The following is a 23,302-nucleotide window of genomic DNA, read 5'->3' as shown; positions in this document are numbered from 1 at the left end:
CCTAGATTTTTACCTACTTCTAATGGCTTTAGTCATCCACTACTGTAGCCCCAAACTGATTTGATACCAGAGGATCAGGTTGGAACAGAGCAGAGAAGTGCCACTAATGCCCTAATGATGCCTGAATGGGCAGCTAGCTGGAGAGGCCTCAGGAGAGTCCCCTGAAGGCTGGTAATAGAGCCCCAAGCAAGAAGTCAGGGTTGACCTGTATCCTATAAATCCATTTAAGAAGGTAGGAGAAAAGCACAGTATATTTTTTAAAAAACTAACTGGGAATTAGAAATACTGGCTTTTCCTCTGTTGAGTCTTGTGGGCCTCCATGGTGCTCTCTGACTAGGTTCTGAGCTCTATGAAGTCTAGAATTTCATAGTCATCTATAATGGTTAACTCCATTTATTTATTGTTTTAAGTTTTAGCTTCTACAGAGAAGAGTTTCAGTTCCCTGGAAATCACATGGAACTCCTCTTTTCCTGAGGAGGCCTGATAAGCGGCCACTGTAGAAACTAAAGATGTGTGTCCTAGTGACCAAGAAAACCCCCAGCAGACTTTGCAACAGGTGGTTCACATGAAATACTGATCAGGAACAAAACTAAGAAGACCAGGGAGCAAGGAGATCTGTGAATATATTAGGTGCAAATAACCCCCATCAGAAGTCCACAGCGGGCTGTGTGACAGAGAGTTACACCTTAACGTTCTAACCCACGTGACATTGCAGAAGCACAAGTATGTAAACACAAAAGTATGTTTGGAGGTACATGTATAGAAAAAGAAGATCATTTGGATTTTGAGGAATACTGTCTTCTAATAAAGGTGATCTGATAAAGTTTTATAGTTCTTTTTAAAAAACTATTTTCTTACTGTATTAAATACCACATTGTCTTATTTTAAAATCCTCACCCAAGGATATGTTTTATTGATTTTAGAGAGCAGAAGGGAGAAAGAGAGAGAGAGAGAAAGAGAAATCTGTGTAAGAGAGAAGCACCAGTCAGTTGTGTCTCACACATACCCTGACCGAGAATTGAACCCGAAGCCTTTTGGTGTATAGAACACCACTCCAACCAGCTGGCCACCAGCCAGGGCATATCATTGTCTTTTAACTGTTGCTGGTGTTAATAAAATGTGCATGTTCTTTTGATATAGATAGTCTTCCTTTAACTGATTTTGTAACTGGATTTAGCTAAATAAGGTTTTAAAGATTGATCTATCAGCTTTTTATTCAAGAAAGATAAAAGGAACTGTTCTCAATAATGACTCATAAACTAGATGGTAGCACTCACCTTGCTAATCCTTCCCTCAGGAATTATGTCAAACATCACCAGAGGGATTTTTCCAGTTACCTATTTGTGGTTCATTTCACATTTTCTAGATGGAGATAATTTTCTTCTATATACCCAGATTGCTGCAGTGCCCATTACCTGAGTTTCTGTAATCCATAGGATTTGAGCTATTGTATTTGCTGTGTATAATGTGCACCCAGGATTATTGTACCCGTTATTGTATCCGTGGTATGTAATCATTATACCCGTGTTTAATGTGCATCCTATTTTCCCTCAAAAATTTGAGCAAGAAAGTATGCATTATACCTGGCAAAATATGGTAATTAAAGGCAGTAGATAGGGACTAAGATGTATACATCGGTTGTTATAGAATAATCACGGGGATGTAAAGTACAGCATAGGGAGTATAATCAATATTCTAATAATGATGTATGGTGTCAGATGAGTGCAAGATTTATCAGGATGATCACTTAGTTATCAAATGCCTAAACCCAAGGGGTATACCTGAAACTAATATAGTAATGTATGTTAACTGTAATTGAAAAATAAAAATGATTTAAAAATGAAAAAAAAATAGCCCTGGCTGGCATAGCTCAGTGGATTGAGCGCAGGCTGCAAACCAAAGCATCGCAGGTTCGATTCCCAGTCAGGGCAGATGCCTGGGTTGCAGGTCACAGTCCCCAGCAACTGCATATTGATGTTTCTTTCTCTCTCTCTCTCTCTCTCTCTCTCTTTCTCCCTTCCTTCCCTCTTTAAAAATAAATAAAATCTAAAAAAAAATGAAAAAATAAAAATAAATTTTCATAAACAATAGAAGTCAAATAAATGTCATTACTTTTTAGAAAATTTAAAAAATCATAATTATTTTGATTTTTGGCATCTAAATTAAAGAATTAAAATCATTTTACATTACTACAAAAATTAAAAATAAGAATAAAATAAAGACAGTGGCTAAATTCATCAGGTTGATTAATCTGATCTGTGATGAGCTTGGCACTTCTGCCTTAGGATACTAGGTAAACTCACATGACTTGATAAATCCGTAAGAGTCTTGTCTTACATTGTGTCATTTTGTGCTGTTAAAGTTTTCCTGAAAATCGTTGATGCTTATTACGTATTTGGGCACACTCTCATCTCAATGAGACCTCAGGGACCTCGATGACCTGAGAATTATTAGTTATTAAGTGTTTGTGATCAAATAATTGATAGGTAATAATAAGTGGCACAAGGAAGCAAAACCCTATTATTGCAAATTGTGCTGATACCTGGTGAAACCAGATACAGAGTTTTCAAAACAGATGAAAAGGGATGACTATAACAACATTAGATTTCTTTCAAAGATTTCTCATTTTTTTCCCGCTACTTGTTAGTAAAGTACAGTTGAAATACCTCCTCCAGAATGTCAGTCCAGGATAGTAGAGGAACAGATAGGAGCATATTGTTGGGGAGGGGAAATTGGAAGAAAGTTGCCTTTGAGTGGAAAAGACCTAAGTAGCAGATCACACATACAAAATGTGGTTTCAAACTCAGCAATAGTGTCTGACAGGCCACCAAGCATACTTTTCTGTAAAGTGCATCTGTGTGGCTTAAGGTCTAAAAGTGAATGCTGCTTCTTAAGGCAGAAAACAATTGTGGCATGTTTTCAAGATTATTCCTGGAGCACAATACTTTTATCCATCCTGGATAATATTTGATCCAGCCAGTTTGGGAGGGATTCTGAAAAGATACTGCTGATCTCAAGGCTGCTGAACACTGACTGCTTGAGGTTGAAGTTACAGTTTCTTCCAAACAACCAGAAAGACACAGGAGAAAGGTTTTTTCTGTGTTCTCACTTCCCTGTGAGACTGCTTCCCCTCCAAAGACCTTTGAGACCCTTCTAATGCAGAAATCGAAGAAGTTCTCATTTGTTGCAAACAATGTGGAGGCAATCTCCTGCAAAGAAAAGATGTTTAAAAAGCAGAACCATGGTGAGGCCCTTATTAAAAGGAGGTTGTTCTCTCAGGCCCAGGACTTTTAGAGAAGCAAGTAATTGGCATATATTTCTAGAGAAGAGTACAAATGTTCATAAATTATGAACTGTTATTATAATAGGTTTTCTGTGCCCACCAACAACTCAGAAAATGCTAGAGCTGGGTCTGCAGGGTCTCATACTTGAAGAAGTAGAATGGGAGATGCCTCAGTGAGCTGTGGGTGTCCTGACCAAGAGTGCGGTTGCACGGTTCAGGGTCTCAGGTTTCTCTGGGGGACCCTGAAGAGCTGGGCTTATGCTTGTAGGCCTCAGAGTCCTGGAGGATTGGGTGTACTCCACTTCCTAGGTACATTGTAGGGTGGAGACCTGTCTTCCATTATAAAGGATGGATAATCATGAAGTGACTGTGGCAGGACAAGGTATGCTATTTTCTTTTTTGGAATTTACAGAATACCAAACAGCATATCATTCATTATTCCTGTTGCATACTTCCCTGGGACGTAGGCTCACCTCACAGATCCATCCACCTGGAACAGGAGAGCAGTCAGCATGGAGGCAAGCAGCCTAGTGTGGTCTGATCTGGTTTCTCCCAAACTCCCTGACCCTAGAGGCAACACAGTTTGGTGGAGAGACTCAGGCTGCGAGTGAAGAAGGACTGGGTTCAAATCCTGCTTTTGGTGATGGACAAGTTACATTCCTTGAGTCTGTTTGCTTGCATATAAAATGGGAATAATCATATCATAGTGGTGTTATAAGAAAGATTTTGACGATAAAATATTTGCTTATAATGGAGTAAGTTATCAGATGCAGAATGTAGGCAGCGTATGTGCTGACTCACTTGATGTTCTTGACGATGATCCTTCGGTGGGCATACAGTCATCTCATCAGGTCTGCCCTCCTAACTAATTAGAAAGCAAGTGTTAGGGCCTTGGCTTCTCAGCTGACACAGAGGCTAAGGTAGATAGTCAGCTAGAGCTATATCTAAGAATGGAATGTAAGTCTGGGAACTTTTCCTTTTTTACTTTTCTCTTGCCTTACTCCCATTCTTTCTACCTTCCTTTACTACTTCATTCTTTTTCTTCCAGTTCTTTAATAACAAGCAATGTATTGATGTGTGTATGTACAAAAAAAGCAAATATAAAACACTGTAGAAGGTATTCCTGCATTGCTTCCAACAAGTTTTTTTATTTTACACCTCTATGAAAAACCAAAATTTCTCTCACTACTATTTTCTGGTAAATTTAAAATTTTAATTAATTAATTTTTAGACAGGGGGAAAGGAAGGGAGAAAGAGAGGGACAGAAACATTAATGTGTGGCTGCCTCTCATGTGCCCCTTACTGGGGACCTGGTACGAAACCCAGGCATGTGCCCTGACTGAGAATTGAACCAGCAACCCTTTTGGTTCACAGGCTGGTGCTCAATCCAATGAGCCACACCAGCCAGGGCTAAATTTTTTTCCACAAATAAGTTATGATCACTGAGAGAAATTACTTACTTCTTATAAAGAAACCATGCATGTAATAGTTGGTTAAAATATACTGACTCAAAACATCAATAGAAAAGAAACTACCATTAGAGGCATAATAAAATATAAAATATTTTATATTTTATAAATATAAAATATAAAATATTCCTTTAAATATAAAAGGTCTTCCATTAAAAAAAAATGGAAGGCCTTTGGAGAAAAAAACCTGATAAAGCTTTGGTCACTGTTTAAAAGCTGCCTTCAAAACATTTATAAACAGTTTGAATCTATCTGGATGTGTATGCTACAGATTAAAAACTATACTTGATAATCTTGGCTTCTTGGCCATAAAAGGAGAGAAAGAATGTATAATGTTTTACACATGGAAAGTGAGATAAATCACGGATTCTTACAGAGTCGCCCAAAATATAAGCTATAAAACTCGTCCACAGAGTTTTGTTTTGGGTGATGGCTCTTTCTGTTATGGCTCTTAAAATAGACTATTTGGGATATAATTAGTTATATATATACATGACATAACATTTGTCATTTTAATCCTTTTTAAATATATAATTCACTGGCATTGGATACACTTGCAATGTTGTACAACCATGACTATTATCTATTTCTAAAACTTTTTCATCATCCCAAACAGAAATTCTGCATCCATTAAACAGTGACTCTTGTTCTCTCCTAGTCCACAGTAACCTCTATTCTACTTTCTGTCTCTATGAATTTGCCTAATCTAGGTATCTCATATAAATGGAATAAAAATATTTGTCCTTTTATTTCTGGTCTGGCTTATTTCACATAGTATAATGTTTTCAGTGCTCATCCATTATCAGATTTTCTTTCCTTTTAATGGCTTCTAGAGGACAGATGAGGGGGCTGCCAGGGACCCTCCCCACCTTGAGGCTCCCCTCACCCTCCCGGGGTGGGGGGGAGACAGGAGTGATGTTGATAGCAGGTGAAACTGAGGAATGAGAAGGTATCAGCAGATGGGGTACAGGGTGTGATGAGAAGGAGAAGTGGGGACCCTGCATGTGGGTTACAGATGCATGAGGTAGAGGCTCTACAGGAGGCAGAGGGGTGGGAGAGAAACGTGAGAAGACAGGACAGCATGGGAGGTGAGGGGAGGGGACGTGCACATCCTGCCCCTTCTCGAAGGGTGGCCTCTCTCCTGCTTCACAGCTCAGTTTCTGTGTATTCTTTCTCTGTCATTTCATTCTCAGTTAATTTTCAGTAGCTAGAGTCTTCTGTACATTGTGTAGCCTGAACTAACCTGCTAACTGCATCGAGAACCTCTCTTCCCTGGAATGTTGATTCACAATTAAGCCCATTCTGAATGTCCTAATTTCTAACAAAATGCAATATCTGCCCAGAGTGAAGGGGACCTTGTGACAAGACCTTGTGTCTGTTTTCAGTCATGTGGAAGAAAACAGAGAACCAAAGCCCAAGAATTATCAGGGCGTTAGAAATAAAGGAGGAAAAACAATGTCTTCAGAAAAGAATCCCTTCACAGCGGGTTCTCCCAGCACAGCCACAAGGCCAGCCAGAGGGGCTCCCAGTGGGGCCAAGCCCGGACACATGGCTCCCGCTTGTCCAAAGGCCTGAAAAGTACATAACTAACTCTTTTCTCATTTTTTTCCACCTGGATGTTGGTTTATATCTGCACGAGATTTCATGTATTTGCTTGCCTGACTGATGTTATGACCCAAGAGATGAGGTCTTTCGCATGTTCATTTCACACTCTGGGTGCTTCTGCATTTCCATCTAAAACCAGACAGAAGCTGTTGTGGGGAAGAGGTTTCATGATCTCTTTTCTCTTTACATCCTTTCCCTCTGCTTCAGGCTTTTACTTATCCTTCTGTTCAGCCACTCTCCCCCAACCTTATTGTTCACTTTATGTTAATGTGTTAAAGAAAAACCTTGTCAGTCACAAAGAGAGTGCCTCTCCTTGGATAACTGGGATCTGCTGTGGGGGAGGGCAGGTACTGTCACCCACAGTTTGACTCATTCTAAACGTTGTGTGTGAAGTCCCTTTTTGCCATTGGCTGTTGGCATATTTAATTGCTTTGTGGAAAATCTGACCTACTTATCTCCCTGAAATGATAGAAATAATGCTCACTTAATGTGAGAGAGAATTTTTTAAAATTAAAATTTCTTCTGCGAATTAACAGATAAGAGTAAGATATTTTCACAATAGGTTTTATTTGACCTGTGATATGAATTTGGAGTTATAAATTATCCAAATTCCATTCCATATTCAGAAAAGAATATCCAGAAACCATATAGATGTAAAAGTTTACATTCCAAACACACATTTTCCACACAGAGTTAAAAGACATTTCTGTAAACAATGTTGTTTTTTTTTCCCTAGAGAGAGAAGAAAGCTAAAATGATTAATAATGGCTCTTACTCTCAATTTGCAAAAAGGGAGGGATGGTTAGCATTTGAAAATATTAACCAAGGAAGGAATTATAACTGTTTAGCAGGCTAACCTTTGCTTTTTATGGCTGTCATTTGTTAAGCATATAGTAATTCTGTACTGCATTTAGTTCTTACAAGAACCCTTTATATAAAGTAGATATTAATATTATCTACATTTTTAAATAAGAAAACTAAGGCACCAGGAGCTCAAGGGCCTAGTGCAAGGTCACAGGCCATGAGTGATATGCCTGGATTTGGGCATGAATGCCCTTGTTCCTAATTTACCTTTCCTTTTTACACATGTGGCTTACTCCCACATTCTTGACAGGAAACTGAAAAATTCATGATGTTGGTTCAGTTTTGGAATAAAGTTTATTATTTCATGCAAAAAAGTTATAATTCAAATTTTCAAACGTTTTCTAAAGCCGTACTGTGAAGGTTTTTAAAAACCAGGTGAAATTACACTTCAACTCTGAGAGATCTCAGGTGCTATTAATCTTGATGAAAATAGCCCAAAACAAGAGTCAAAGGAAAATAGTGGAGCACAGAGATGTATGGACAGAACACTAATGTTGGCATGAAGCATGAGCCCTGTGGAGAGCAGAAAACGTCAGTGGACAGCAGGCGGGAGGAAAAAAGCCTGTCCACTGGCATTTTCCTGTTTGCAGGTACTTGCTACTTGACTCTTCAAAGGGCTTCTTTGAATACAAGTTTACTGTTCTGAAGCCCTTTTGCATCCCCAAGCAAATGTTTGCAGCAACCAGGCGTGTGCACCTGAGTAAGGTGGAACCAAGAGAGATGAGAGTGGAAGGGACTGGTCTCTGGCTGTCGACTTTCCTTCTGGAAACCTGTGAAAGAGATGGAGGTGTGAAAAGTATGAAAACATGGTGCAGCCATGCAAGGGCACATACAGCACTCTGGTGAACCCAAGAGTAAGAGATGACTGACTGAACAAATGCAACATGTCTCTGTGTTCTCTGTAGCCTCATCACTGTGCCTCAGAGGCAGCTGTGGTGTGGTTGAGTGGACCACTCCAAAGTGAGGCAGGACTTCTTCCCTGCATCTCCTTGGCGGCATCAAATACCTTTGCAAGCCTCACTTTGCTTCTGGTCAATGAGGGACCATGATTCCTATTGCCCATCCTGGAAAATGCAAATAGCAAGGTACTATATACACCTCGTAGGGTATTCTTCCCTCTTCCCACTGTTTCTCTGGGGGATGCATCGCTCTTCCCAAACCCAATGTGCTTTGGGTGGGAGTGATGTCTTTGAACAGTAGAATGAGAGAATCAAAGGATTGGAAGGGACCTGGGGCATCTGCTTTCATCATTGGACAGATGATGGCTCAGAAGTAGGCATGCTGGCTTGTCAGAGATGAGCAATTTGTCTCAGTGGGGAACAGCCACAGCCACAGAAGGTGCGTCAGGGGAGGAAGCTGGGTAGATAAAGCTTTCAAGCGGAGGGGGCTTCCTTCCTTATTAAGCCTCCTTTACTCTGTCAATTCTGGAACCTTTAGAATCCAGCTTGATTACATAAATAGATTTGCCTGCAGCCTGGGGAGGAGCCATCCTAATAAGTGCTGCCATGAGTTTGAATAAAGAACACCCTTGTCCTTCTATATACCTCAGTGAGTTTTTCTAAATTGTTACAGCTTGCACATAAACATCTAACAACATCTGCATTTTCTCAGACCAGCATTTCATATGTGAAACTGGTTATAGATTTGGTGTCATTTAGAAGACAAAAAATGATACTGATGTGGCAATAACACCACAAAGCACATTTCGTACATAAGAAAAGTACATCAATGAGCACTACAGCCTTGCATTTTGGCAGGGCCACACAATGAAGAGACACCTAATAGGAATGAACACCTTCATTAGCAGTGAAGTTCTGTCCCATGATCTTGATCCACAGTGTTCCATCCCGAGCAGAGAAGGAGCTGTCGGAGTCTCTGGGGAAGAGAAACAACTCTCGTGTCCATGTGTGTGTCAGAGGGCGGGGAGGCAGCTGCTCAGATTTCTTTGGTTGTCAGGCTGGCGCTCAATCCACTGAGCCATATCAGCCAAGGCAACCTCAGGATTTCTTGGTGACCACTCTGCTTTAGCTGTTGAGCTGTTGAGGGGCTGCAGTATACTCGTGATCTGGGTGCTTTAACATTGCCTGGGATGTGCTGGCTCACAAACATAATATGCTAGCAGAAATAGGCATGGTTTAGGGCATCATGCTTCTTACCCTGTGTGTTCACAAAAGACAGGATCACAGATGATAGAACTGGCTTCCTTGCTTTTATTCACCTAAACCCAGGGCTGTTTTCATTCTTCCACAGAAAGCCTCTCCTAGCTGAAGTCTTGCCTGGGGTCCTCAGGCCAGCAGGCAGGGCTGGGCAGGACTGAGCTTGGTGGGGGATTCCCTCCCTCCACTCTGGTGGGTGCCCATCCTTAGCCCAAGACAGTATTGTTGTGCTTTTGGGCCCACCTTACCTTCTACTGGAAGCATCTTTATTTCCCAGCCCCTACCACAGTGTCCCAGCAGCTCTCAGCCTCTAGGGGTTTCTCAGGCTACTCAAGCAGGCAGCATCCTGCCCCTTGCTTGCCCTACAGTTCAGTTACTGGACTTGCTTAATTGAATCACCTTGCAGTTCCCTGAATGGTGGTGGAGGCTGTTAGACAGTTGAGAGAGCTTCTGCTCCATGGGAATCGCTCAACCATGGGCAAGCATCCCCACTTTCCCCTTAAGTCACTTAGAGTGTGCCTTGTTGTTGGTAATCCAAATTGTCACAGTTTGGAGGGAATTGTTGAAGATTTATCCAAGAGATGGGAATGGCTTTATGCAGAATGCCAACCAGTGATGCTTTTGAGATTTCAGAGCGTTTTGGTGGATGATCAATGGAGTCTAGTGGTGGCTTCAGGTAACAGGGCTCTCAGCAGACGCGGGTCAGCAAGTCAGCCTCTGCCTGGTTAGAAGAACCTCTTCGAGAGGAAGCATTCAGCCTGGTGATTAGAATCTTGGACCCATTTGCTGTCCCCAAATGTCCATTAGACCCTTCTTTGCCCTCTGTTGGAAGATGTATCTGATGATCCCCAGCAGCACAGAGCTAATCCTGCCTTAGGGTTACCCCTGCAGTTCAGTTTCCTGTTCATTTCTGCCATGTTTGAGGGCCCAAGATCAGTCTCATCCACTGCTTCCAGGGGAGGCCAGGCAAAGGCAACACAGCGTTATGTTTAGTGGGGACATTTGCGTTAGATTCTGTTGTTCAATTCTGTTGTCCTTAAAATATAACATCTTTTTTTATTTGAAAAAGATAATATATATTAATTTTTACTATTTCAGAGAAATGCAAAAAGTCTGTAAAGAAAAACATGAAGTTACCCATAATTCTACTGCTTATTGACAAGACTGCTTACATTTAGTGTTTTTGCTTCCAAACATTTCAAAGACAAAAATATTTAATCTTGGTAAGATTATATTTACATCTTTTATCTTGCATTTCAAAGATTGGCATTTAATAAAAACTTACTCATGTCATTTAAAATTTTCAGTGATCATAATTTCTAATGGCTATACAGTATTATATCAACTATTTTCTGCATAGTCAGAAACATTATCTGCATGATGTTATTCTTTCCAACATTATGACAATTTTCAAATACAGTGAAACTTAAAGAATTTTATAATAAATACCTATATATTCATCACCTACATTCTACATTTTACCATATTTGATTTATCATATATCTATTATCCATCCGCCTCTCTATTAACCCATCTTATTTTTCGACACATTGAAAGTAAATTGCAGACACCAATTCACTTTTTTCTGTACACATTAACTCAATCTTAATTTTTGCAGACACTTTTTTGAGTTAATTTATATGTACTGAAATGTGAATATCTTAGATTTACTGAGTTTTGACAAATGTATGCAGAGATTTTAATAGAGATTTTAATAATAATATAGTACACTCTGATTTAGAACATTATGGAAAATCAAATAGAAGGTTCAAGGGGTATGATGGAAGATTATTAGGAAGTTGTATCACAAGTAATTCAGAACTTTTCCGTATGTTCTTTTGTTTGAAAGCTAAACAAACAAACAAGTACTAAATATCTTCTCATGTTTCATGTACCTGAAAAACAATGAGTGATGGATTTTTTTTTTGCGGGGGGGGAAAGGGGGCAACATTTTTTTTGCGTGTGTGTGTGTATAAAATATTGGCATTTAATAAAAAATTAACTCATGTCACTTAAAATTTTCAGGAATCATACTTTTTAATGGCCACACAGTATTATATCAACTTATTGCTCACCTACTAAGTGAGTCAGCAGAGACTTCTGAAATGTGGGTTCTAATTTCATATTTCATATAATGCTTGGTGGCGTGGCTGAGTGCCTACACGGAGGTGCACATGAAGATGGGAACTCCTACAATGTGGGAGAAGGATGTTTAGTTTCTGGTGTAGTCATTATGGTTTTGAGATGGTTATGATTTTCTACTTTTTTCTGCATATTAAGGGTAACTTCAGTTTTATTTTATCATCTTCAGTTTCATTTATTTTATCACATTTGGTTGAAGCTACTGTATTGTAGCATGTTTTAGCCAGCAATTTTGCAGTCATTGGGCCTCAAAATACATGTCTCTAAGGTTTAAAATGAACCAAGTAGCCCACATTGTATCCCATTCCTCAATGTGCCACGACCTGTCATTTTTATTATCATGTCCTTTCCCAGGAGAAAGTGCCGTTGGCAGGCTGGGTGTGCTGGCCGTCTCTGTTTGTTCCAGGTGGGCCGCACAGCCTGGCCAGTGTGGCTCTGGCCTTCCCTCTCTTGGTCTTGGCTGCCTGAAATCCCAATCCAGCTCTGACTTTTATGGCTGTAACTTTCTTCAGCCTAAGAGTCTCAATATAATTCTCCTCCTCTTTTCATTTACTTTGTGGTATTTTGTCTCTGATAATAGTTTTATACCTTTTCCAAATAAGGACTTTTGCTCTCTGCAGCTCAGATCCTTTCAGAAACAATTAGAGTGCCAACAAGTATTCCACAACCATGAGGTATCTTGTGAGCAGAGCAATTTGCAACAATTTCTAGAATAGTTCTTCATGCTCTTTCTCTAAAGAAAGGAGAGATGCTTTGGATGAGAAAACTCAGCAATTGAGGGGTTTAGAAGCCTTGAGAAAACAGAGAAAAACAGCCCTTATTGGGAGATTGGGTTGTAAGAGGCCTGAGGTCAGAGGCAAGGGTTGGAGTCAGAGTCAGGGTGGTGCCCCATCTCCAGGTCTGGGGCACCTTGAAACATTACCTAAGTTCTGTGTTTTCTTGTCTGTTAGTGATAATAGTATATGCCTCTCAGGGTTCTCGTGAGAATTAAGTTAAATTAGACATGCAGAGAAAGAGTTCAGCATTGTGCCTGGCACATGTAAGTGCCCAACAAATGGTATCAATAGTTAATATCATATTATCCTCCCAAGCAGGGCCAAAGAGAGAGGGTCTCTTTCCCTTTATGGTCATGGAGGTTTTATTTTTATTTTTTATTGTATTTTATTTATTATGCTATTACAGTTGTCCTGATTTTTACCCCTTTGCCCTCCACCATGCACCGCCCACTCCTTCAGGCAATCCCCCCACCATTGTTCATGACCATAGGTCATACAAGTTCTTTGGCTAGTCCATTTCCTATACTGTGCTTTACACCCCCATGGCTATTCTGTACCTACCTATTTGTACTTCTTAATCCCCTCACCTCTTCACCCATTCCTATCTGGCAACCATTGAAACACTCTAGATCCGTGATTCTGTATGCTTAGTTTTTTTTGTTTTTTTTTTTTGTTTTTTTAAGATGTTATTTATTTATTTTAGACATAGGAGAAGGGAGGGAGAGAAATGTCAATGTGTGGTTGCCTCTCACACGGCCCCTACTAGGGACCTGACCTGGCCCACAACCCAGGTGTGTGCCCTGACTGGGAACTAAGCTGGCAACCCTCTGGCTTGCAGGCCAGCACTCAGTCCATTGAGCCACACCAGCCAGGGCTGTTTTTTTAGATTCAGTTGTTGATAGATGTGCATTTATTGCCATTTTGTTGTTCATAGCTTCAATCTTCTTCTTTTTCATAAATAAGTCCCTTTAAGATTTCATTTAATACTGGTTTGGTGATGATGAACTCCTTTAGTTTTTTCTTGTCTGAGAGGCTCTTTATCTGCCCTTCAATTCTAAATGATAGCTTTTCTGGGTAGAGCAGTCTTGGCTATAGGTCCCTGCTTTTCATGACTGTGAATATTTCTTGCCAATTCTTTCTAGCTCGCAGCTTCTTTTGAGAAATTAGCTGACATTCTTATGGAAACTTCCCTGTAGGTAACTAACTTGTTTTCTCTTGCTGCTTTTATGATTCTCTCTTTATCTTTAAACTTTGGCATTTTAATTATGATGTTTCTTGGAGTGGGCCTTTTTGGGTCCATCTTGTTTGGGACTCTGTATGCTTCCTGGACTTGCATGTCTGTTTCCTTCACCAAATTAGGGACATTTTCTTTCACTACTTTTTCAGATTTCCAGTTTCTTGCTGTTTCTCTTCTCCTTCTATCACCCCTATGATGTGACTGTTGGGCCTTTTGAAGTTCTCCCAGAGGCTGTTTATAGTATCCTTATTTTTATCTTCTTGTTATTCTGATTGTTTATTTTTTGCTTCCTTATGTCCAAATAATTGATTTGATTATCAGCTTCATCTACTCTATTATTGTTTCCCTATAAATTGTTCTTTATTTCAGTTAGGATACGCTTCATTTCTGACTGGATCTTTTTTATGCTGTTGAGGTCCTTACTATGTTGCCATGGAGGGTTTTCCATGGAATCCAAGGGGAGTTTATGTTTACTGGGTCCTGCAGTATAACTGGTGCAGCCGATTTTGGCAGAGGGCTGTGATTCCATGCCATGAAGGGATCTAGTCTCCCTAGGAGCTGTTTTGGGGGCAAGTTGAGAACAGGTAAGGGCAGGGGGCATCTTCCAGCCAAGACTTGGTGCTTCTAGCTGAAGGAGAAGCTGATAGTTCTTACTCTCTATATCTTGTAACACTCAAATGAAAACTTTAATATGGGTAAAAGAATCTTGATAACTTCCTCCTAAAAGGAAGGAGACTTATGGACTATTGTTTTCTTATTCTGATTTTATAACTGTATTATAAATCAAGCCAAGAAATCCAGACATCTTTCTAAATAGTAAGAATCTGTAAGAATTCTGAAAATCATCTACCTATATTGGTATTCTCTTTTCCATATAGACTTACAGTTTACAGCATCCTAATTTATATTGGCCTCCTTTTATTACCAATCTGAATTTTAAGCCCAGAGTCTGTCTCTGAAGATACTTTAGCAATCGAGAGCCTGTTTGTTTTCTGAGATCAGTTGGAAGAAACTAACTTAAAATAGGAAACATTAAGAATTGACAAAGAAGTCCAAATAATTGCCTAACTTCATATTTTATTTAATCATTTAATACTCAGCAAATGCATCAGACTTAGATGGATTCAATTTGGATTCAGAAATCTAACGTTTTTCCTTTTTCATAGGAATTTAGAGTTGATTTTCTGGCAGTTGGCCAGACTAAAAAGAAAGAGTAGAATTAAAAAGCGGTCACATCCTCGTGCTAGGTTTCATTTATTTGATAGTCTGCATTTTTCCCTTTCCCTTAATTGTTTCTTGTAAGAGACTATCCACTGGATCTCTGAGTCACCCAGAGGAATGAACTGCTCATGAATAGTGTTCATACAAGTTGCCCTACACCCAGGGTTCCTTGGCCACTATGCTGGTGAGCCGGGGAGGAGACTGCACCCCAGGCTAGGGGCCTCAGCACTGCCTAGAACTTGGTGAGGGAGCCATATGCCCTGGACCTGCAGTGCAGTGGGGGCACCTGGCCTGTTCCCTCAACCCTTAGGGGGCTTCTTGGTCATTTTAAACAACCGTGATAGTTTATATCTCAAGGACCAGGCTAATGAAAATAATTTCTAATGGTGGAAAAAAGCACAAGAAGTTGGCAGATAATTTCTGATGCAGCTCCACTGCAGTCCAACACGGGAGATCAGTGGCGGCCTCTTTTTCTCTCACCTCTTTAAAGTACAGATTTTAACAGCCTGCTTTCTTCTGTTTTGTTTTTGTTTTGCAAAAGAAATTGTATTTATAGTAGATACTTTGGAGACCATGAAAATCCACAAAAATTGAAATCACCTTTAATTCTATCACCTGAAGATGATCACTATTAACATTTTAATACATATTTCTACAGTCTACTTTTCTAACAAACACAGGTAAAACATACATATTTAGATTTTATTAGCTATAAATTGAAGTCACAAAATATATGCTATTATATATTTTTCTTTTAATGTATTGTGTTTCCTGAATCTTGAAGTATTCTTCAAAAACATCATTTTAATAACTTTCACAGTCTTTATTTACTATTGTGAAAGGTACTGTGATGAGCATTCTTACCCATAAATGTTTGCATATATTTCTGCATTTTTCCTTAGGATGTATTCCCAGAGGTGGAACTACTGGGTCACAATATATACATTTGTGAGGCTGTCTTGCCCACCTGAAATACTGCAGGACCCTCCACTCTTACTGATCTGTGTGGAAACACCCACCTCCGTGGACACATGCTGACACTTGGGGTCATACTTCTTTTAGTCTGTAAATCTCTAAGTGAAAAAATGGTATCTTCTCATTTTAATGGCTAATTGTGTGTTTATTGGCCATTTGTTTATTTTCTTATGAAAGTGGTTTTCCTATTGCTTGCAAAATATTACTCTTTTGTCTGTCTTTTTTTCCATTTTTTACCATTTTTGTCATTTGCTTTTTAACACATTGTATGCGGGAAACATATTTATACGTTTTACGTTGACTGGTAGTAGAGCGCACGATAAAAACTACCCGCAAACAATATGTTAATACTGCAAATGGTTTCTTTTGATATATAAAAATTAAAAATCTTGCCAATCCATTTTAGCAATATTTTTATTAGATGCTTTGGCTTTTGTTTCTGTGTTTATAAAGGCCATGCCCCAAGAACAAATAGAAACCCATCACTTTTCTTTCTAGTTTATTTATGATATCTTAAATCTATATTTTTTAAATTCATCTGGAGATTTTTGATACATGGTAGGGATCTCACTATTTTTTCCCTGTTAGACCGTTGTTTTCCCAACCTAAGCCAAATTACCATTCTTTCCCTCCACTGTTTTAAAATGCTGCCTGTATCAATTGTTAACATCTTATAAACTTTCCCATTTGTTTCTGAGCTTCATTTTATTCCATTGATCTGTCTACTCTTGTACCAGCACCAAACCATCATATTATATTTTTATACCTAATAGTACAACCTACCGTCATCATCCTTCCTTTTAAAGTGTTTTTGGCTGTTTTTTACCAATCTATTTTTCTAGCTCAGAGGTCAGCAAACTTTCTGAAAAGGGCCAGATAGTAAATATTTTAGTCACTGCAGACCATATGGTTTGTCACAGCTCAATTCTGCTCTTAGAGTGGAAGATGCCACAGGCAATAGTAAAGGAGGCTGTGTGTAGGAAAAACCTAGTTATAGAACAGGCTGTGGGTTAATTGTCCTGAGGACCATAGTTTGCCAGCCCTGTTCTAGATGAATTTTTGAATCATTTTGTCAAGTCCTTCTGTCAGCTTACCTCCCTCATGAATAAACAAAAGGTGTTTGTGTATATATGGATATCCTTATAGACACAAATACTTTGTGTGTGTATGTACACCTATAGCACATTATACACATTATATGTTATATATGCATATATGGAGACAAAGAGGACTTTAGCTAAAATGTTATCATATTATAAAATGATTTTGGAGAAATGTGACATCTTTATAACATGATGTCTTCCCAGCAGATACCATCAAGCATTGCTTTATGTTTATCACCAAAGTTTCACTGTTTCTTTTGTGTAGGTCCTTCAAATCTCTGGTTAACCTTAATTCTTGCATTGCTTTTCCTCATAGTTGCCACTGTGACTGGGATCTGTGTTGCCTACTCTGCGATTTGCCAGAAGGATCGCAGGACTCAGAGGCCACTGTGTGCAGAGCTCAGCAAGGGGAAGAGACCCCTCAGCTGGGTGGGGGGAGTCTGCGCACTGGCACACCACTGGCTCCCTCCCATCAGGAGGGTGCGCCCAGCCTGTGCTCCTTCCTCCCACCCAGGATGCAGCCACCCACGAATCTGCATCAGTTTTCAGGAACTTCTCTGTCTACTCTTAGCTGTCATCCCACTTTTAGACCACTTTCTTGCATCGTGAGCAGAATGTTTTCTGTTCTTTGGGAGAATGTGACACAATGTGGGGTTCACAGAAGGCAGGTTCACTGTACTCTCTGCCTTGATTGCTGACACAGTCCCGGAATTACATCCCTGAGGTTGAAGCTTTGGGAACAGTCTCTCTCCCTGCTTCTTTATTATAACTCTTCCCTGTAGTGAGTCATCAGAGTGTTCACCTCACTCAGCTCACTCTAATCAGAGAAACTCCACTACAGTGGGAAGAATCTTGGAAAACCTACTTATTCTGGGAAAACTCAAGCCTTTAAGACTTGCTTAACTTAACTTGTCAGACAAGATTGATTCTCTTTGTGGTGTGACCAAAAAGAGGCCTTTACCAAAAACCCTAAAGGAAACAAAGCCACTTCTGCAGAGGCATCAGTGACAAGCTTCCACATCCTTTGGGTTGACCAGGGATGCCCACACTGATGCTGATTCTATAACCTTTTCATCCCTTCTCTCAATGACCTTTTTCTCCTCTCAGGCCTCCAGCCTTTTAGAGGCTCAGGGAGACTAGAATTTTATTTCTGCACCTTGAAGTTCATTCAGTAAGTGGCATGGCCTAGTCTTCTGTGGGAGACACTTAAATGTAAACAGAACTAAGTTAATTAGCGTAAGGTCTGACTGTTATATAAGTGACTTGCATAAGAGCCTCCTTTCCCAGCTGTTTTGGTACGTGGGTTGCAGCAAAGGAATGAAGCAGGGAGGGCTCTGAGTCCACCTCAAGTTGAGTTCCCAGAGGACCCAGGTCCCTGCTTCAGTTAGGGCAAAGCAGCAGAGCCATGGGGGGCGAGGGTGAGGGGTTTGGCCGTCAGGGAGAATCTCTTCCATTCACAGGATTGCCAAGGTCTGAAACATAGCCAGCCACCTTAACTTTCCAAACTGCTTTCTTCCAACTGGTCTCAGGATTACATGATTTCTCTCAGGTTTCAAATTCTTATGTCTTCCTCAAGGATGTTTCTCGCTCTTCTTCCAATTAGTTCTTTCTGTCTTCATACTTTACTGTGGCAGAAACTGTGTGCCTCCATGTTATGCCATTTCAGACACCCCTTGTCCCTTTTATTTACAGTTATGTTTATGTTTCAGACACATTTCTTGCCTGTAGCAGGCAAAGGTACACTGTACTGTATATAAAGCTAGGTAGGGACCCAGCCCACTGAAGGACATGGCCAAGGCCACACCACAAATGACTAAATTATGAATTCTCTTAGATCCTTAAGAGGTAGACTTAATCATGAATTAGAGTGGGTTACTCATGGAGAATGTTTTTTTCTGTAAACGATCCCCTCTCCCCACTTTTCTCCCTCCTACCATTTTTTTTAATCTGGCCATTTACTTGTAGGCACTCAGGAAACATCAAATAATTTTGATATTAGCCCAAACAAAACATAATTAGAAAGATAAGACAGCCCCAGAAATATTACATGTTTATTTCCAAAACTTTTAATCTTTTCCTCCTCCTCTTGTCTTCCCTTCACTGATACATTTTATTTAAACCATCCTCCTTTTTTATGAAAGGGAGTAACTGAGGAATACCTGAAATATAAAAATTAAGATTTAAATTCTTTTAGGATTCAAAGACCTCACCAACCTATTTAGCTGTATTGAAACGTTGACTCTGAGTGGTTTCCTGATTCCGTTGGGGAAAAAAGGAGGCCCTTTTGGAGGCCCAAAAAACGAGTGCGTGTCTCCTCCCAGTAGGGCAGAGGTTGCCCAGGGAAGGTTCCACTGTGACTCTTCTGTAACAGAATGTCCCTTGGATCTATTTCAGAGTTCCCTGAAAAGAAGAGGCAGTCGGGAAATGTACAAAGAAAAGAAAACCTTTAACCAGGTAAGCAAAAGTTTCTTTCTAATGTTACAGCTCCTTAAAAGGCAATCATCTCATTTTGAATTTTCTTTAAAAATGTTAATGTTGCCTTTAAAATATTCAAAGAAGCATTACCTGCCAAAAAACTTAAACTCGTTCAAAACCTCCATGGTGAAACTTTTCTTTGCAAACAACTCCTCCTTTTTTTTGTTTCTTGAACCAATACGGTGGTGATTCCTTCAACAAAGAGCACAGACTGGCTTTGTGTGAGACATAATTTGGTACAGTTCAGGGCTCTGGCAGTAACCCATACTGGTAAAAGTGCTTTGGCCTTCACAGTTATTCGGACAGTAAACAAGTACAATTCTGTAGTGGTAGGTCATTCATAACACACTGTTTTGAGCGTTGTTTTTTTTATATGTGCGAGATGATCAGTATCCTACATGTCCTAAATGAAAGTAAAATGTTCTCACCGAAAGATGGTGAAAGCATAGCCCTTTCTATGTACATGATATGTGTTGTTCAGGATTTTCTTAACTTTTCTGATATATGCTTTACTGGATCGCTTTCTTCTATTAAAAAAAAAATCTCTGCCAGTATTAGGTGTTGGAGAGAACAATGACATTATTGGGATATCAGGTCCCCAAGCTCCCCAAGCAAGTAGTAATTAGAGAGACATGGTGAGTGCAGGTAACTGAGAACTCTGCTGGCCCAGCCCTGTGAACTCCACCTTGATTCCTTCGGGTTTCTCCATTCTCCGAACTCACGGATCCCCAGAGGACCCTTCAAGGAGGGCCAGGCCATGTGAACAGCAGGAATGCCAAAGATTAACTGTCCCCTTCCACCTCCTCTGCTCCCTAGTGTCACGCTGGCATTCACTAATAACGGGAGAATTTAAATCTGCCTTCTCACTGCTGGGTGCTTGAGCCAGCCCTCTTGGCCTTCCAGTATGTTTCGGTGTACTGGCTCTTGACCAGGGAAGATCTTTTCCTTAAAAGGGTAACTGCCACCCCATTCTGGAAGGGACAGTATGGCACCTGTGGGTAACTCAGGCTGAGAATAGCTACTGCTGCCCCTCAGGAGTGTTTGAGGAGCTGTGGGCACCGGGAATGTGTTCAGTCCCCCCAAAGCCTGCAGTGTCATTGAGAAAGGAGTTTCTGTCCAGCAGAGTGGTGGAACGGAGCGCCCTGGGAACTGCAGGTCTGCAACCAAAACCCAAAGGAAACTGGCACCCCGGCGCAAGGTAGGAACATAAGCAGTCAGCGCTTGGGGTGCTGGCTACACATCAGACTTGCAAGCCAAAGAATATATACCTGTAGTGATATATTTTTGTTGCTTGACAAGGCCCTTCTGGCTTGTGGTGGTGGTGGTGGTCCTGTGTGTGTTCTTCCTCATGCCGTGCTTGCCTTCTCTGCTTGCCACAGGGACAGTGCCATGTGGAAAGTTTGACTCAACTTTCTGCTTTCATACTGCATTCCTGGAGCCAGCTATCTGATGATCTCTTGAACCCAGAGCTTGATGTCCTTCAGCTTAGGATTCAGCCTAGACCCTTCCCTCAGAGTTTTGGCAGAGTGGTAGAAAGTCTGTGGTTACAAGATAAGATGGGTAGCCAGCCTCCCGCTGCTTTGGCTGAGGCTGTGACTCTCCATCTTGTTAGAAGGAGTAACTTCCCACCCCCAGAACAGACTGAGGCCAGCTCGCCTGGCCTCCTCGTCCCTCACGCCGGCCTCTGAAGGCACAGCACCTTCTCCAGCTGCTTCAAGGCTGGCCCCTTCTTCAAATGCACACACTCCCTTGGCTTCACAAATCGTCATTTTTTCAAAACCTGCTTTATTCTTGGTGGCAGGCTTAATAACGCATGGGTGTTTAGTAGAAATGACAGCATGCTTTAATCATACATCAAAATTCCTGCTATGTGTATAGTTCTTTCTTTAAGGAACAAGAAGACTTTTTGGATATTTTATCAGCCCTCAGGTAATTTGGAATTGGACCCTCATTAGAGTCTGTCATAGAATCTTGCTTCTTAAACTAACCCAGATTTAGATTCAAGGAGTTGGAGGAGAATGGTTCTGGTTTTCAGTCAGACTTCTGGGGAGGGTGGATAGAAGGGCGATGGTGCAGGGTTCAAGGTTTCCAGAAATCAAGGCAATTTTAGGGTTTTTTAGGATTTTTCCACTCGAAGCACTTTCAACGAAGCATTTCAGAACCCTGTGCAAGGCGTGGATTCCATGTGTCTCTCAGAGATCCTACCCACTTCCTCAACTTCTTAGTTCCACTTCTGGGGGAAGAAGGGATCGCCTGAGACTTCCTGATCTTGGTTTGAAATAAAAGCTCCCTGAACTGAGTAGGTAATTCAGCCCCTCATTCACCCTTTCTCAACCTGGCCTCCAGTATCAAGGCAAGTTTCCATGGAAGCAAGGTCAGGCTGTTGATCATAACAGGTGGCCTTGCCCGCCTCTAGGTCTGCCCAGGACAGAGGTGGGCAGAGGATGGAGTTCCCTTGTGGCTAGCGACATAGTCTTCCATGACCTCTGCCGCCATCCTCAGGTACAAAGATGAATTTCTCTGCTTCAGGGTGGAGATAGGATTACTTAGGTGACTTTGGACAAAGGATGAACACTGGCTATCAGTGTAGTGATGGCGCTAAGGGCACTGCCTTGTCTTCCTGTCCCAGGCTTTTTACTCCCAAACTAGTCCATTTACAAAGTATTGACAGTCTGTATCCATTGATTTCTTGGGAATCTAGGTTTAACACAGAATTGGAAAGGTGCTTTTGAATGTTTTACTTTAGCAACTTTTATGCAGCTGAAGTCATTTAAAAGTAAAATGCCATTTTCTGGTGCATAGTAGGTACTCAGTATTTACTGAAAGAATTAATGAATCAACAAATAGCATGCTTTTCCATTAGAATTAGTACTAATTACAATATATGCCTTTTACAGCCCATCTGTTCTGTGTAGGCATAGGTATATCATCACCTGAGCAGAGGTGATAGCCCCTTTTGCCCAGTGTGACTTGGCAGACAGCTTTAGTTTCCAGTTAGTCACAGAAACCCTTTTTATGTTTAACCCCCTAAAACCCAAGCTCTTAATGGGATAAGTTCTTAGAATACAAAGACCATACTCTGTTCCCCGTGATGTTCATATATTGCTCTCTGATGCACAGGAGTGGAAAAAGAAAGCAAAGTTACTGGCTTCTTCCCCTAATATTAATTGTGTTTCAGACAAAGCAGAAAGTTAATTTCAGGATGATAGAGTATGAAGATTTATCATACAAACCACCCTGCTGTACATTATTCCATTTGCCCTTCAAAACAACCTTGTGATTGAGTGAGGATCCTACTTTAGACATAATGAGATGATTCATCAGGGCTCTGGATCAGCCCATGGTGCCAGGGACAGAAGGGGCAGAAGTGGGACTCAGGGTGGCATGTTTGACCCCAGGCCTGGAGAACTGATTCGTCCCCTGCTAAGAGGATGGCAGGGGGAGCACTGTCCCTCAGAAGATCCCCAGATAGCACCAGGACCTGCTTTCCATGCAGCACTGGCTCATAGTTGGCCTTGGATTTTTTCTTCGAGTCTGCACCGTCACATCACTTTTTAAAAAGGATTTATGGTACAGGGAAGAGGGCTCTGGGTGGGTGGAAGGATGAAAGTTGGGGGTCATGAAGAAAGGTTTAGGTTCTTCTATATTTTTCTGAGATTGTGGCAAAAACATGGCATAGAGTGAGTGTAAAGGCTGTGTCAACTCTACTAGGCACAAACTGATCTAGAAGAACTCATTCTCCTCCTGGGGTTTGACTTGTTCCAGACATCAGTTTGATGACTCCCCTTCCCCTGAGGCTGATGGGTTTGACTGCTCTCAAGCTTGCTGTTGAGTTCTCTGTGTGCTGAAGTCTTTGTCCCCATGATAGCCCTTTGAAACTTCTGATAGCCAGTCAAAGAGGAGTGATTTATGCCAGTTGTCATTTTACCTATTCACTGAATAGGATAGAAAACCTTTGTGCAAGCCCAAATCAGAGTTCATGTAGCTTCAAGGCTT

General features: G+C 40.8%; 1 protein-coding gene across 10 annotated transcripts in view; it reads left to right on the top strand.

Moving 5' to 3' along the window:
* The window catches only part of MTCL1 (microtubule crosslinking factor 1), a 139,823-nt gene that overhangs the window by 63,372 nt on the left and 53,149 nt on the right, over positions 1–23,302 (top strand). For 5 of the 10 annotated variants that reach the window (XM_045850138.1, XM_045850133.1, XM_045850139.1 and 2 more), the window contains exons 4-5: positions 19,226–19,285; positions 20,427–20,504. In XM_045850138.1, coding sequence (XP_045706094.1) covers positions 19,226–19,285; positions 20,427–20,504 — 138 coding nt within the window. The remainder of the gene's footprint in view (positions 1–19,225; positions 19,286–20,426; positions 20,505–23,302) is intronic. The other 5 variants (XM_045850136.1, XM_045850132.1, XM_045850140.1 and 2 more) reach the window with 2 other exon arrangements.

The sequence above is a fragment of the Phyllostomus hastatus genome, unplaced genomic scaffold (assembly GCF_019186645.2).
Source record: "Phyllostomus hastatus isolate PE091 unplaced genomic scaffold, TTU_PhHast_1.1 phas_contig_80, whole genome shotgun sequence".
Classification (NCBI taxonomy): domain Eukaryota; kingdom Metazoa; phylum Chordata; class Mammalia; order Chiroptera; family Phyllostomidae; genus Phyllostomus; species Phyllostomus hastatus.
The sequence above is the reverse complement of the archived record's forward strand: the minus strand, read 5'-3'. Positions and strand labels throughout refer to the sequence as shown.